General features: G+C 43.6%; 1 protein-coding gene across 5 annotated transcripts in view; it reads left to right on the top strand.

Moving 5' to 3' along the window:
• Window positions 1-15,777, top strand: part of PLCE1 (phospholipase C epsilon 1) — a 309,225-nt gene that overhangs the window by 210,655 nt on the left and 82,793 nt on the right. For all 5 annotated transcript variants that reach the window (XM_041739693.1, XM_041739678.1, XM_041739673.1 and 2 more), the window contains exon 5: window positions 14,532-14,677. In XM_041739693.1, coding sequence (XP_041595627.1) covers window positions 14,532-14,677 — 146 coding nt within the window. The remainder of the gene's footprint in view (window positions 1-14,531; window positions 14,678-15,777) is intronic.

The raw sequence follows: 15,777 nt of genomic DNA, 5'->3' as shown, positions 1-15,777 counted from the left end.
TCTGAGCCAGCATCATTAGCAATTCCTGAAGCTACCAGCTCTCCTTTTCCTCACCATCAACTTCTTCACTCAAGTGAGCCTGCTTCTCTGAGGCACCACGGGTGGAGGGGCCTTTTCACAAATCCTCTTCACAGAGATGATAGAAGCCCAGTATGTCCTGAGGGCAAGGAGACCCGGGGTCTAGCCTTGGCACTGCCAATGACTAGGTGGGTGACCTTGGACAAGTCACCTAACCCCTCTGCTTCTTGGGGTTCTTCATCTAAAAAATAAGAGAAATGGGATAAATAACTGCTAAGGTCTTTTGATTTATTAGCTGCCACGTTTTGTAGTAGAACCACATGTCTAAAACCACATGTCCACTCAGCTCTGTCCTCATGACAGCTTTGGGTATGAAATAAGAGTTGCCAAGGTACCTTCATCTCATTTTGGATTATAAGAAAAATCTTCCTGTGTCTCGGTTTTAAAATTCCTTCAGTGATATATTGATTCCAAATTTATGACACCAGTTATAAAATCAGATGCTGCCATTTCTGACTATTTCTACCTCTCGAAGTCTACTCATACCATGTAGTTTCTAGAGATGAAAGAATGTGTTCTCAGGTTGGACAGATGCAAGGAGAGGTCTCCAGAATTGCCAGTGGAGATGAGCCTGTCTGGCTATGTTCACCTCATGATAAAGGAGTTTGGAGAGACCCAGTGCCAATATCCCAGGGTCTTTCTAAATGTAAGTATTCCTTTGGGAAAGAAAAAAAAATTGCATGGTCAGAAGAATTTGAGAAACTCCAAATATTAGCTCCTTCTTGGAGATTCACCATGTGCATTAGCATATTTAAAGCTCCAAGAAATCCTGCCAGTAAAGAAATCTTAATTTATCCTAGCACTTTCCAAATTTATAGAGCCTTAGATACTTTGTTCACAAAATACTTTTACATCTGGTAGAATATTTCCCCGGAACAGAGTTTGGGAAGCATTGCCCCAGAACATTCCTGACCTATCTCTATCTGGGTCTTCAGAGCAGAAAGGGATAACTAGAGATACTGGAGTATTTATTGAGCACCTTCTGTATACAGAGCACATAGGAATAATTAAAAATTGGCAGGTCACCTGTCTAGCAGCCAGGATTTCAAAATCTAAAGCTGCAGAGGGACAGGACGGGAATAAGAATGCCAGTCAACAAACAAGACAAATGAAGTGTCAGGTGCCACTTGGGAGCACTGGAGCCAGGCCACAGGGCAGTGGTCTGACTTCCCGAGTTGAATTTCCCTGCTCTCAGCTGTCAGTCTCCAGTTCTTTGCTTTGCTCTACCAGGCAGTTACCTTTCCCAGTTACATGATATCAAAGCAGGACATTCATTGTTTATTTTTAAGATTAAGTGGTTGGTGAGGCACACTGAGTAATATTATCCTGTGCTGACCAACCTAGAATTTTCACCTTACACGTACTGTTCCGTTGGGTTTTATTTGGAATTAGAATCTGTTCTTTCCCCAGAAGAGATGACCTCCTTTTCCCAAAGTAAGAAAGATATTGATATTGATATGGCCAACATCTCATGCTGTTGTTTGATCCCAGAGTGAATCAAGTGTCATTGCAGACCTGTGTACCTTATGTTTCCCGGACAGGGGGGCCAAGGTTCCCAGGGCACCTTTCTAGGATCTATTTGTGATTAGCTATTATTTTTCCAAGCACTTCCCCTGGAACAAAGCCATATCTCTGTGTCCTCACTTCCTCACACAGCTCCTGCCCACACCCCTTTTCCCCATTACCTGTTTTCCATCCACCCCCCACCCCCCACTCTTCCGCAAACATTCCTTAGACTTTCTATTGATACGTTTTTCCTAAATTTCTTTTCTTGCCTCTTTTCCACTTTTTCTCTGCTTCTCCTTTCTGACCTCTTTAAAAGAACTGAAGGCTCATTCTTTTCTGAGGGTTTTTAACCTTAGGAAGTTCCTCTCTGCTAAAGAGAAGAGAATCTAGCACTGTAATAAAAAAAGGCCAACATTGTTTTCTACAAAGACTAGATCCTGAAAAAGAAGTTATTTTTTTTAATTATCAATAGTTGACATTTATTGAGTATGTTCTCTGTCCAGGCAATAGAGCCCTTTACCTATATGTCTTTAAAAAAAAAAAAAAAGACTCTTTTTTAATACTCCTTATAATATAGGAGGTTTATCATTAACATTTTATGGATAATCAGTTGAGTCTCAAGGTCATAGAAATAATAAAAAAGCCGGGCCAAGAAATGAACCTGCCATGTCTCTGGCTGCCCAGCCTGTGTTCCCATCTCTCCCCCACCCTCCTTTAGAACAGGGAAGTTGAAGAGACGGAATTATGGTGTTCATCAAATTTATTCCCTAACAAGTTTCATTCACAGAAGCTCACCCCTCCACACATGTACTGCACAGACAGTAGATTGAATTACCTCCTTAATGATCTATTATATGCACCAGTGTCCAGCTTGGCCAGGATGTAATTGATCTTGGTGGGATGCCAATATCCTTTCTTTCTTCACACAGATTTATCTTCAGGGGAACATATGCCAAAACATGCAAACCATTTTATTTCCTTGCATTCTCTCCTTCCTGCTTGATCATTAGTGTTGGTTTCATTATTAGTCTGCTCTTCCCTGCTCCCCATCCTCACTGCAATCAGCAAACATTTGATATTGGGCCCTACAAGTCAAAGAGTGACTTGCTGGGCTCATTTTTACTTTCTTGTGACAGGTGTCCACCTGCCCGGGGCCCATAGTGATTTATAGCATGTCTCAGAACCTCTGGACTTACTTGGTGACCCTGAAAGACAGCCTTCACTCTTCTCCTTTTCCCAAGCAGTATGACCTATGCACAGTGACTTCCCTATCCAGGGGACATAAGTAACCTGGGGGGGCCACTTCCTGTGCATTACTCACGGCTCCTTGAATGGGCCTCACCAATTCCAGAGCAGATGAGAAGGTCACCATTACCCTCACTCTCTGATGCCTAATTATCTCAAGGAAAACAGAATCTTCCAGTCATGGGCCAAATTACCCACAGGCCTTCCATGTCACTGCTCCCTGGGTATCCTTCCCCAGCACTGGCCTCTTGAGCTTCTTGGGTGAAGAGCCAGCTGATGGGGTGGGGCTGTTAGCCTCACTTCCCCTACTGCAGCCCCCAGATACCATGGCATTCAGGTCTTGGACACTGTTCTGAGAACAGCAGCACTGATGTTGAGTCGGCTGCTGTGGCAGCTGTGCCTTGTGCACGACTCAGAACAAGAGGTCATTAAGCACCTGCCATTTGAGCTGGACCCTGTGCCAGGAAATAGATGAGTGAGACAACCAATACCTGTTTTCAGGAAGCTTGAACTCCAGTGCCAGAAGCCAGGGGGGAAGTGGTCACAGTGCAGTGATAAAGTTAGGTTAGGACAGAGGACGCATTAATGTGAGGGTTCAAGGAAGGCTTCCTGGAGGAGGTGATAACTGGGCTTACTTGGCAACCAGTGAGATATGGGGATGGTAGGGAGAGGAGAAGTCAGGGACTGGGGTCAGGGTGGGCTTACAGAGCCTTTGGGCCCTCCAGCTAGAAATGCCCAGTTAACTCTTGGATATACAGGACAAGAGATAGATATTCAGAGATAGCAGCGGGGGCAGGAGGTGTAAAACGAGGTTAGTGAAGGAAATCCTCTAGGGAGAAGAGATAGTATAAGAGCCAAGGGCAGAACCCCCAAGAAATACCAGCATTCAAGAACTGACTTGTGCCAACAGAGGATAATATTATGAGCATGGGCTCAGGGGCTGGCTGGGCTGCCTCGGTTGAGATCCCACCTTCACAACTTACTACTTGCACAGGGTGTGTGACCCTGTGCAAGTGACTATACCTCTCTGTGCTTCCATTTCATCTATAAAATGGGGTGATAATGACATATACCTCATTGAGTTGTTGTAGTACGGGAAGGATATAAACCAACATTTTCAGAGTATGGGCCCAATAGCTTAATTTAGCTGATCTTACTAAATAATTTAATGCATTAAATTAATTAATAAAAAATTTAAAACAGTCTATTTAAGTAGATGGTAAAAGAGCATTTAATAGCATTATTCCTCCACTGATTTCAGAAAAGGGCAAAAGGAAAAAGAGCCTGTGACACAATCAGGCCTCTCCGTGCCCACTGGCCCTCAGTGAGTAAGTGAAGGAGAGCCCACACGGGAGCCAGATCACAACCAGGATGGGAAGGAATGGATCATGCTGGGTGGTGCAGATGCCACCAACTCCTGGGAGGGCAAGGGTCGCGGCTGCCTTACTCACTGCATGCCCCAGTGGCCAGAGCACTGCCCAATGAGTGGCGTATGAGCTCCTTAAGGACAGAAGAGCCCTCCGTTTGCTTAATGAGTATAGATTTTCTGAAGGTCTTGCAGCTCAGCTGCCATTAAGAAGCTGCAGGGACCAGGGAAAGCACGTGGGCCACTCCAGTGGTGGCCACAATTTGGGGAGCAGGTTTCTTGGGAGCATCTCTTGACTGTCTGTGACACCAAGTTGTTTCTGCAAGTGAGCTGCAGGATAGAATCTCATAGACCTTCTCCCTTCCAGATTCTCTAATTCATGAAATCCTGTCCTATTCTGCATGTCATAGAAAACATGGAATTTTAGACAGGTGACAGAATGGGAACATTTGTAGACAATTGGCACATGCTTACACCTCTCTGAGCTTTCAGAATGCCAGTATTCTGTTTCTAAAGGGGATGTTCCTTCTTTGAGCTGAGCTCACTATAGTGTTGTTAAGGCATTTCTTTGCTCACTAGATCAGGGTAGCTGTTGCGACTATAAAACAGTTTTAAAAGCTATAATGAATTCACTCTGGTCTAATGCACGTAAGAGAAAATGGAAAGTAGTAAAGCATGGTAGTTTAAAAGCAGAGGATTTTGATTTGGCTCATTCCTTGTTTATAGGTTGTGTAACATTGACAAACTAGCTCTGCCACTCTGAACCTCAGTTTACTAATCCGTAAAATGGGAACAGTATAAGTACTAGCATGTAAGCCTGAGGATTAAAAAGGATAAGCAATGTCCCTTTCACATGTAAATGTCCACTGCATGGAAGCTGTAGTTATTCTAAGTATTATTATTAAAATCATACAAAGAGAAGAAGAAATTGAGTCATAAGTGGCCCTGATCCTATCAGGATAGTTTGGAGCTAACTTGTATCAAGACTTTTTCTGTAAACTCCTAGGCATGGGTTTTAATCCCATTGTTAAAGTGAAATGAGTGACGTCTGGGTGGCTCAGCGGTTAAGCGGCTGCCTTTGGCTCAGGGCGTGATCCTGGGGTCTTGGAATCGAGTCCTGCATCGGGCTCCCTGCACGGAGTCTGCTTCTCCCTCTGCCTGTGTCTCTGCCTCTTTCTCTATGTGTCTCTCATGAATAAATAAATAAAATCTTAAAAATAAAATAAATAAAGTGAAATGAAATGAAATAACAAAGACTCTATTCTAGGGCTATCAATAAAATACCTTTACCAGAGGAGAGAATATGAATGAAATGAGACTCACTGTTGAATACTATTTAATAATTGGTTTCAGAATGAATGATCCATTCAATTGAGCTTGGTAAGGGAGTGGAGGATAACACATCCTGCATAGCCCTTGGCAGTTCTCAGCAATCCATTTAACTAGAAATGACATTTGCATATTGAAGTCAAAATGTTTCCTCTAGTTGCTTTTAAAACACTAAGTAGCCATAAAAAAGAATGAAATCTTGCCATTTGTGACAACATAGATGGACCTGAGAAAATGAGCTAAGTAAAATAAGTCAGACAGGGAAAGACAAATACCTCTGATCTTACTTATATACAGAATTAAACAACAACAACAAACCAAGCTCATAGATATAGAGATTGGTGGTTGCCAGAAGTGAGGTTATAGAGTGGGGAAAATGGGTGAAGAGGGTCAAAAGGTACTAACCTCCAATTACAAAATAATTAAGTCTTGGGTGAGGGGGCACCTGGGTGGCTCAGTGGTTGAGCATCTGCCTTCAGCTCAGGTTGTGGTCCCAGGGTCCTGGTATTGAGTCCCATATCAGGCTCCCTCCTCAGTGGGGAGCCTGCTTCTCCCTCTGCCTATGTCTGTGCCTCTGTGTCTCTCATGAAAAAATAAATAAAATTTTACTCATGGCGATGTGATGTACAGCATGGTAATCACAATTAATAATATCTATTGCATATCTGAAAGTTACTAAGAGAGTAGATTGTAAAAGTCTTCATCACAAGAAAAAAAATTATAACTATGCATGGTGATGGGAGTTAACTAGACTTAATTGTAGCCATCATTTTGCAATATAGATATGTATTGAATCATGTTGTTTGCCTGAAACTAATATGTTATATGTCAGTTATACCTCAACTTAAAAAAGGAGTGCACTGTCACAGAGAGCGGAACAGCAAAACATTTTCAAAACTTTGAATAAATGTATTCTTTGTACAGAAAAGCAGTTTAAATTAAGTATGTCCTGTGGAATTGAACACTTGTCAAAACCTGTAGAATTCACATTGAGAATATTTACATGTAGTTTATTGACACAAACTGTCGGTTAAATGGAACCAAAATAAAGAAAAAAAACATTTTAAGAGAAACAGTAAACAATTCTAAGAAATTTAGAATTTCAGGAATTTTTAGTTAAAGAATTTGAGAACAGACATCTTTTTGCAAACCAGGGAGAGAACATTCTGCAAACAAGAGAAGGATGGCCAGAATACTATGGTTTCTATCCTCAAGGAGTTGACAACTTAGAGAAGGTGGATATATATATAAATACATCGGACTTAATTGCAAGGCAGGACATGATATCTTCTTTCTCTTATACTTGCTCCAACTCCTTGTGCCCCCCTGCCTAGCCTAGTTCCTGGCATATGCTCAGGCACACAGTTACAGTTTGTAGGAAGAATTAGCACTGTTACAGAGATATGAATACAGTACTTTGGGACAGCAGTGGGGACCAAGGAAAGGTAAAAAGACTGACTTCCAATCACAGTAGCATAGAAATGGGTCAAGTTGGCCTAGTACTTAGCCAGTCACAGTATCCCCTACACCACTCCCTAATTAGTTACAGATATTATTTCCCCCATGAGGTTCCAGCCTCCCCAAGAGCAGGTGCCTTGTCTGTCATGCTTACTGGTGTCGAGCATGGTACACAGGACATAGTAAATACTCAATATACTCATTAAGTATTTGTTGAAAGAAGGAGGGTCATCAGATTTATTTGTCAAGGCTTCCCCCCCTCCCCCAGTTGCAAGTTAACACCAATTCAAACCTGCTTCAACAAAATAAGGGCATATTTTGGTTTATGTATATGGACTCTTCATAGGGCTTCAAGTATGGCTGATCTAGAAATCTAACTAAGGGCCTCAGGAATCTTCATTTTTTAAAAAAATTTTAGGTATTTATTTGAGGGAGAGCACACACACACACAAACACACAGAGGAGCATGTGTGCCCATGCGAGTGGGAGAAGGGGCAGAGGGAAAGGGACAAGCAGACTCCAGGCTCAGTGCAGAGCCTGTCATGGGGCTCAGTCCCAGGACCCCGAGATCATGACCTGAGCCAAAAACAAGAGTCAGACATTCAACCAACCTAGCGACCCAGGTGCACCACTCCCCCCACCCCCAATCTTCATTTTTACTTTGTGTTGTCTTCATTCCCAGGTAGGCTCTCCTGATATTGTGGCAAATACAACCAACTCATATCTTTACAGTTTACAATAATCACAAAAAGATTGTGTCTCTTTTCCTGGTCATTTTGAGGAAGAACTCAGTCAAGGGGGGGGGGTCTGGCGTGGCTCGTATACTCATCTTTGAACAAGTCCCTGAGACCAGGCCTAAAAGCTGGGGAGGAGCAACCTCATGAATTCTATACAGATCAAGATGAGGCAAGCTGATTTCAATTTAGAGACATTGGACAGCCAAACCAAATGAACAAAAGCCCCTGTATATTCACACCCCACGGAAATTAGACAGTCGCATAGAGACAGGACTAGGCAGAGAGTAGGAGATGATATAAAACATAGTAGGGCTGAAATATCGACAGATGAGTGGTGGGCAGCAGTGGGAATTAAGTCCTGAAGATGTAAATTTAGATCAGATGCTGTGCCAGGTTTGAAAATAAAAAAAAAAAAGAAGATTTGAATTCATTCTGTAGACAACTATGATGCAATGTGAGAAGAAGAGGAGAGGGTATAATCCAGGATGTAGTTAGAGCCTCTCCAGAAGCCACCATTAAAGGCCTCTCTTTTCCCCTCTGTGTCCCTCCTAAACCAAAAGTCACCACCAGTGGAAACATGCCAAGCCAGACATGGAGTTCAAGAGACTCTCCTGCAGCCACTTCGCATCCAGAAGGATGCCTGGGCACATGTAACTTACTGGCCTCTACATCCTCATCACTGAGCCCCCACTGTGACCACGTCATGGCCTCTGCTTTAAGGAGTTCACAGCTGGAGATTGTCTCAGACAAAGCACTAGAAATATACCCATATGAATATGTACATAAATATGTGTGTGTATATATACACACATATATATGGGACTGGGAGGTTAAAGAGGAAAAAAGGAGCACTTTACTCCTCATGAGGAGTCAGAGAAGAGGAAATATGTGAGTTACCCTTCTTCTAGGAAAGGCTTGTGCTCGGGGCAAACACTTCTGAGGCAATGAGATTCTTCCTGGTCCAGCCTTGGACTGCTTCCTTCCTTGTGGTTAGAAGGAGAACGTAGAGCTTCCTTTCTTCAGGATTCCTGTGTTCTACTCCTTGGAATTCAACTGCTCCTTGACTCAGGTAACAGCATCCCCATGGCAGGAGCAGTCCGCGCTGTAAACATTTACTGAGGCCCTAACTACATACACACTGAGCATCAGGGTGTTCTGATCTTCACCTACAGTCTCTAGTCTCATCCTCACGATCTCTCTATGAGGTAAATACTATCATTCTCATTTTACTAAAGAGAAAATTGAGGCTGATAGCTAGGAGACTTGCCTCAGGGCCAGACACAAGGAAGCAGTGGAACGGGAGTGAACCTGGTCCACTGGGCCAGTGCCATGCTCTCCACCACAGTGCTCTCCACCTCCCTGTGACTGCTCCTGCCTGCTTGCAGGTGGGTGACAGTTACACCTCCAGCTCAAGTAGGTTACAGAGATGATGATCCATAGTATTGGACTGGTACTACACCAAGGACGCTTCTGCTCTGGGACAGTTCTCAACCTAAATGTGCATAAAATTCACTGGGGAGTTGTCTTAAAATGCAGATTCCTGGGCCCTGCTCTCAGGGAGCCTGGATGAGACCTTGGAATCTGCATTTGAACAAACACCCTACTACTACCACTAGAGGTTCTGAGGCCAGTGGTGCGCATTTTGAAGAGTGCTGCCTAGGCAGGTGTGTGTGTGTGTGTGTGTGTGTGTGTGTGTGTGTGTGTGTGTGTCTGATAATGTGACCACAGTTCAAGCGTTGTTTTAGGAAAGCTCCTGGAAGGCAGGTGCACCATGCACCACACATAAACTACTTCAGAACAGCTTGTCCAGGTTTTCATTGTCTTCTATAGACCCCACTATTCGAACCCAGCCCTTGCAGTTAGGGTGACCAGATACCCACCTCAAAGGATCATCTTTCCATGAAAATTGCTCCACATGTTCAAAAAAAACTTTTTGGCACCAAAACATTGGTCTCTTTTTTCTGGACCTGGGAACAGCAGTAGGAAGTGTTCAAGCCTTTTCCCAAATATAATCTCTGACCGATTGGAGGCTGAGAATCCTCTCTGCCCGAGGCCTCCTGGGACTCTGGGTGGCCTGCCTGTTGGTCAGAGGCACCAAGCATCCCCACGCTGGAGATGTGGGAAAGATGGTCTCTGTCCTTGAGGACTTAAGGTCTAGTGGCAGAGATAGAACAGACCCATGTGAAAGAGTCATGCACACAAATATAATAAAAATAAAACATATGCAAGTCCTTGCAGCAGTGAGAGTCCCAGTGCAAATATAAGTTCCGTCTCAAGGTCCAGCGTAAGTAAGACAAGGCGAAACAGGAAGAAGCTGGATGTGAGTTGCGAGGTGAGCCATGAGAACAGCCTTCCTAGAGGAAGTCCATTTTTTCCTTTGCCAGATCTCACGGAGTGCTTAGGTAGGCATTGCCATGGGTGAGTGGGGCAGACCCCATGTCTGCCTTTGTGTGGATTGTGGGGGCACCACAATGGCCCAGCACGTGGATGTAGCCCAGAAAGGAAACAGAGTGGGCCTCCTCCAGAAAGTGATGTTTTTATCAGATTCCTAAAGGCAGCCCTGCCTCTGACTTTAGGGGAGCCAGGAGGAAAGACAAAGGACCAAGCACAGAGAAGGACCCTGCCTGTGACCTACCCACCTTCTCCTTCCATGCTGCCTTGTGTGAGGTATTCCACTATGTGTGGATACCTCAGACCTCAGGTTCAAACTCCATCCTCACCCCACGGCCACTCAGCCAGCCTTTGGGCCTAGTGTTATGATCTACCCACAGGAGGGCTGATCCAGATAAAAGGCTCTCACAGGCCCAGAAGTGGGATTGAGCTGTTTTGGACAGGGAATTTGGGGTCTGCAGATCTACAGGGTCCCAGGTCTACAGGGGTGAATGATCTGTAAGTGGATGTACAACCTCTAGGCAGAGACATTCCCTTCCACCCCAACATGGGCCTTCTAAATCATGGAGCCCAGGGCAAGAATCCTGATGGCAGAGTCTGAGGGCAGTTTTGTCTAAGATAAGTAAGCATTAGCTAAACCAAAGATCAAGGATTGGGGGGCTGCCTTCCCATAGAAGACCCCTGAAATGAGAAAAGGCCTTGGTCATCTCCCTAAAAGTAGAGGTATGGGGGAGCCACAGTGAGGTTGGAGAACCAACAGGGACCCAGGAGCCAAGGTAAGGATTTGGCTCTACAAAGGCCGTAGGCAAGTCATGGTGGGCTAGGGAAAGATAATCATGAATGGAGCAAGAACATTCCTTCCAATCTGAGCTTGTGCAATGCCAATAAGGTGTTTGATGTGAGGAGAGCAGGCTGTTCAGTTTGGCCTAAGAGTACTGACAAAGGCAAGGGCAGAAGAAAAGAAACATCAGGAGAAGAGCCGTTGTGAAAGAGTTGTAGGCATGAACGGGGGTCGGGCCCTTGGGGTAAGCACAGAGCCTCTGGAGGAACTGTGGAGGAAATGGGCTGGGGGTCAGAGTCTGTCTTTCTTCTGTGCTGACCATTCAAAAAGGCAAAATAATCTACCACATTCAACACCTTTCTACTTCTAGGGATGCTCCCTAGGCTTGAGTCATAGTACTTTCTATGTATGGGATTTTTATGTTTTTCTGTGTGATTTCAGTGTCCTGAAATTCTTTCTGGATTGTAACACATCCTATTTTCCACTTAGTAAATATGATCACCGTTTGTTTTGGTGTAACATTTTTCAGTCATTGCCAAATTCTCATGGGGCTTTTGGTGACATTTATTTTTCATATTTAAGACTGAAACTCTCATCACTTAATGCCCATGAAATTATGAATACATTAGGCCACAATAAGAATTATCCCTGATATGTCTGTAAGCAGATGGTGTGTGTGTGTGTGTGTGTGTGTGTGTGTGCGTGTGTGTGTGTTTATGATAACAGTGCTTACATAATCCCAACAACCAGGCCCTGGGGACTCACACTCGGAGATGGAACGGCTGGTTTAAATTAAGTTTCCATGTGAAATACCGTATCGCTATTTTTTTCCTAGCATTGTGGGAAAGTATATGGAAAATGATTTGACGGATAGGAAATAAATCTGGATGCATGATCAGGATTGAGACACAAACCACGTGGTGGCCTGCGCCTGCTCGTGAATCAGGCCTCTCCAAGGAAAGGTGAATTAACCTTTTCAGGCTGCTAGACTAGGAAGTCACTGCACGGTACCAGAATAGCCTGAAGGAGTCGTGACTTTCCAGAGCCACTGATTTGCCATCAATTTCAATTTAAAAAAAGAAGCTAAAAAAAAAAAAAAAAAGAAAGGAATTAATGCAATGAGTGTCTAAGGAACCATTTTAATTTTGGGGATTCACTTTTACTTGTAAGGATATGGTTTTGAATTTCTAGCTCAAAGAGTCAGTAATTCCATTATTCTAAGTGTTTGCTCATGGCTTCCCAAGTAGGATAGTCTCATCAAAAGCAAATCACACACTGAAGGGGGCACTTGACGGGTTGAGCACTGGGTGTTATGCTATATGTTGGCAAATTGAATTCCAATAAAAAAAATATACAAAAAAAAAAAAGAAAGCAAGAACTGCACCAGAGCACCAGTGACAATCTTTATTGACAAAACAGTTTCTTGCTCTAGAGAGCCCGGGTTTCACAAAGGTGACTTCAGACTGGGTAAGCAGGTGATGAGGAGACCAGGCATCAAGACAGTGATCAAGGGGTTGCTCATAGCTACAGGTGAGAGTTTGGCTCCCAGAAGGTTCCTGTGTGCTCAAAACAGCTCCAGGAGATCAGAACAAATAGTTATCTTAGGTTATCTTCTTCCCAAGAGGCTCTGAATTCCTTCCAGGATGATCTGGACCAGGGCTTGTCCTTGGAGTCTGATTCCAGATCTGTTCTCCTGATGTTGCACAAAGTCTGGAGCAGGTAGAGAGCAGAGATGCATGCTCAGAGTCCACTGGGCCTGGGCTGGGCTCAGGAGTGGCAGGTGGTCCACCGCATTCAGCATTGCTGGCTGGTACCACAGTGTGACCCTGTTTTATCACCAAAGGTCCCTGTTGCCACTGTTTCCCCATTGTTTTCATGTAGGAAAAGGAAAGGGGTGTTCTGTCCTGCTTTTTTCTATGCTTTCATCATTTTTCGGTACTCTTCTTGGTATCTTCTTCTTTTATTCCAACTCTGTGTTCAGAGGTACTGCTCTTAACTGAGTGCTTAGAAAAACCTAAGCGGTGCCAAGTTTAAAGAAACTGTCACCCCTCATCAGATAAAAAAGCACCCGACTGGGAGTCCTTATTTTGACATCAAGAATTGTGACCTCAGAAAGTCACTTCTCCCATGAGCCATAGATTCTTAATCTGGAAAAAATGGGTTTGGACTGCCCTCTGTGGTTGCTGCCAGCGCTGAATGTCATTCATTCCTACCATTTCCTCGATGGGGGCGGGGAGGAGGTGGACTAGCCAAGGACCTTAAATTTTTTTCTGCAGTTGCCATGGGTGACCATGAACACTAGTGTTCAGGCCTCACTCTCTCTCAGGCCAGGGAAATGAGCTGGCCCCAGGTTTCAGCACTGCTATTGAACCCGTACAGCTACTGGGGCTGTATGGGGTTAAGAGCAAGGCTGTGGTTTGTTAACAACTGAATTTATCAGCCCCAACTTTAGCCAAGATGGAGAAAGTGACTTAAAGTCTAGTATCCTAGCACCAAAGTATAGGTAGCAGCAAATAACCTTGGAGATTAAGCAGAGGGTTCTGAGGCTGCATATCATAAAGCGAGGACTTAGTAGTGGGTAATTATTAAATATTATATACTAGTCTATATAGTAGAAGAAACTAATCCCATTAGAATAACCCTCATCCCAGAGCTTGTATATATACATTAGGCGTTTAGGGAGTGGTTAGTAGTGCCACCTCTGCGACACACACCTAAATTCAAAGTCAGGCTTTACTGCTTTGAGTGGAAGGCTTGAGCAAATTTCTTAAGCCCTCTGTCCTTCAGTTTCCTCATCTATAAAATGGGGATAATAATAATCCCTGACTCTTAGGTTTGTTGTGAGAGATAAGTTGACATGTGTAAAGTACTTAGAATAATTCCTGGCAACTCGTAAGTGCTAAGTATTTGTTCTTCCAATATTACTTTGTCAGTTGAGAGGCATAATAGATAATACATTTGTGAAGGATAGCTTAAATATATTTTTTTGGCATTTTTTCATTTGATATTATGCATTTTACTATTTGATAGATATTCTTTAATTGATGGACTAAGTGCATTGATTGCATTTAATCTTGCTGTCCATCAGTCAAATGTAATTAAATTTATTTAAATCAATATTATCCTTAGGCCTTACCTAAGATTCTTACCATCTCATGAATTTTATAGCTCAAGAGGGAGTTTACGAATTACCTTTGAGCCTCCTTGTTTTAAAGATGGAAGATGATGAATAGGGAGAGGTTATGTGACTTTCCTAGAATCCCATAGCAAAACAGTGATGCAGCCTAGATAGAGCTTCACCTCAAATCCCTCAGCTGGGTCATTCATTTCCTAATACTAAACTGATTTTTTAAAAAGAAAAAGTTTTCCTGTAAAAAAAAAAAAAAACTCATTGAGGGGCATCTGGGTGGCTCAGTCAGTTAGGTGTCTGCTTTCAGCTCAGGTCATGATCCAAGATCCTGGGATTGAGCCCCATGTCAGGCTCCCTGCTCAGCATGAGTCTGCTTCTCCCTCTCCTTCTCCCTTTCCCTCTATGATCTCTCTGGATCTCACTCTCTCTCAAATAAATAAATCAAATTAAATATATTCACTGAGTTTGCAGGATGCAGGCTCAGTGGATGACCCTGTCTGCATTTTCCAGGTGAGCTCCTGGGTGACATGGCTGATCCTCACGGCAGGCTCCATGGAGGAGAAGCGAGAAGTCTTCTCCTATTTGGTGCACGTGGCCAAATGCTGCTGGAACATGGGCAACTACAATGCTGTCATGGAGTTCTTGGCTGGTCTCAGGTATGGAAGTGTGGAAGATGGTTATCTGGATACCAGCCGAATGGCACTGAATTAATTGCCCTGGAAATCCCATTTACCCAAACCAGGCAATTGGTAGTGATTGTTTGGGGGAAATACATTATTCTTTGCTAATACCACAAATCTTGTCCCTCAGAGATGCAGCAGAATTCAGTGCCTGTGGCCAGTGGCAATCCTAATTGGTTCTGTCTGCTCTGATCCCATGCTGTTGGCTGTGCTCGAGAAAATTATCTGGTTGCATAACTCCATCGACCCCATCACTGATCCCCACTTACTCTCTGTGCTCGGTAAACTCCACCATTATCTGTCTTTTCTCAGCTCTGCCTGGAATTGCCTCAGCACTGTAGGCTCCCAGCCACTGACTGGGAATGGCTAACACTGATAACAAGCATTCAATAATGTCACTTGATATTTTTATTGAACACTAAACAATGTATCAAGCTTTGTACTATGCATTTCCTATTTCCAAAGAAATACCCCCTACCTAGCTGCATTTCCTATGCATTAAATCTTTTAATTCTCAGAACAATTTCTTGGTAGATACTGTTATCCTGACATCATACAGAAAGAGAGAGAGAAAGAGAGAGAGAGGAAGGGAAGGAAAGGAAAGGAAAAGAAAGGAAAGGAAAGGAAAGGAAAGGAAAGGAAAGGAAAGGAAAGGAAAGGAAAGGAAAGGAAGGAAGGAAGAGGGAAGAGAAGGGAAGGGAAGGGAAGGGAAAGAAAGGAAAGGAAAGGAAAGGAAAGGAAAGGAAAGGAAAGGAAAGGAAAGGAAAGGAAAGGAAAGGAAAGGAAAGGAAAGAAGGAAGAAATGAAGAAACTAAAGTTAGGAAAAGTCATTCACCTGTGGCCACCTGGCATGTCTGGAATGTGAATGCAGGCAACCTTGATTTGAGAGCCCTTGCCCTTCACCTCTCAAATCCTGCTCTTATGCCTTCTCCCCAAGCTAATAATAAGATTACCATTTTATCAATAAAGTCTCCTGCCTTATTCCCTTTCAGCCGCAGTCACCTGGCATAAAGTAACTGCCCCTCACTCTTGTGGGAGGCAAGGTAGTATGGGAAAGAAGGGTATAAGTCTGTTGG

The sequence above is a fragment of the Vulpes lagopus genome, chromosome 2 (assembly GCF_018345385.1).
Source record: "Vulpes lagopus strain Blue_001 chromosome 2, ASM1834538v1, whole genome shotgun sequence".
Lineage (NCBI taxonomy): Eukaryota > Metazoa > Chordata > Mammalia > Carnivora > Canidae > Vulpes > Vulpes lagopus.
This window is presented reverse-complemented; position numbering and strand designations above follow the sequence as displayed.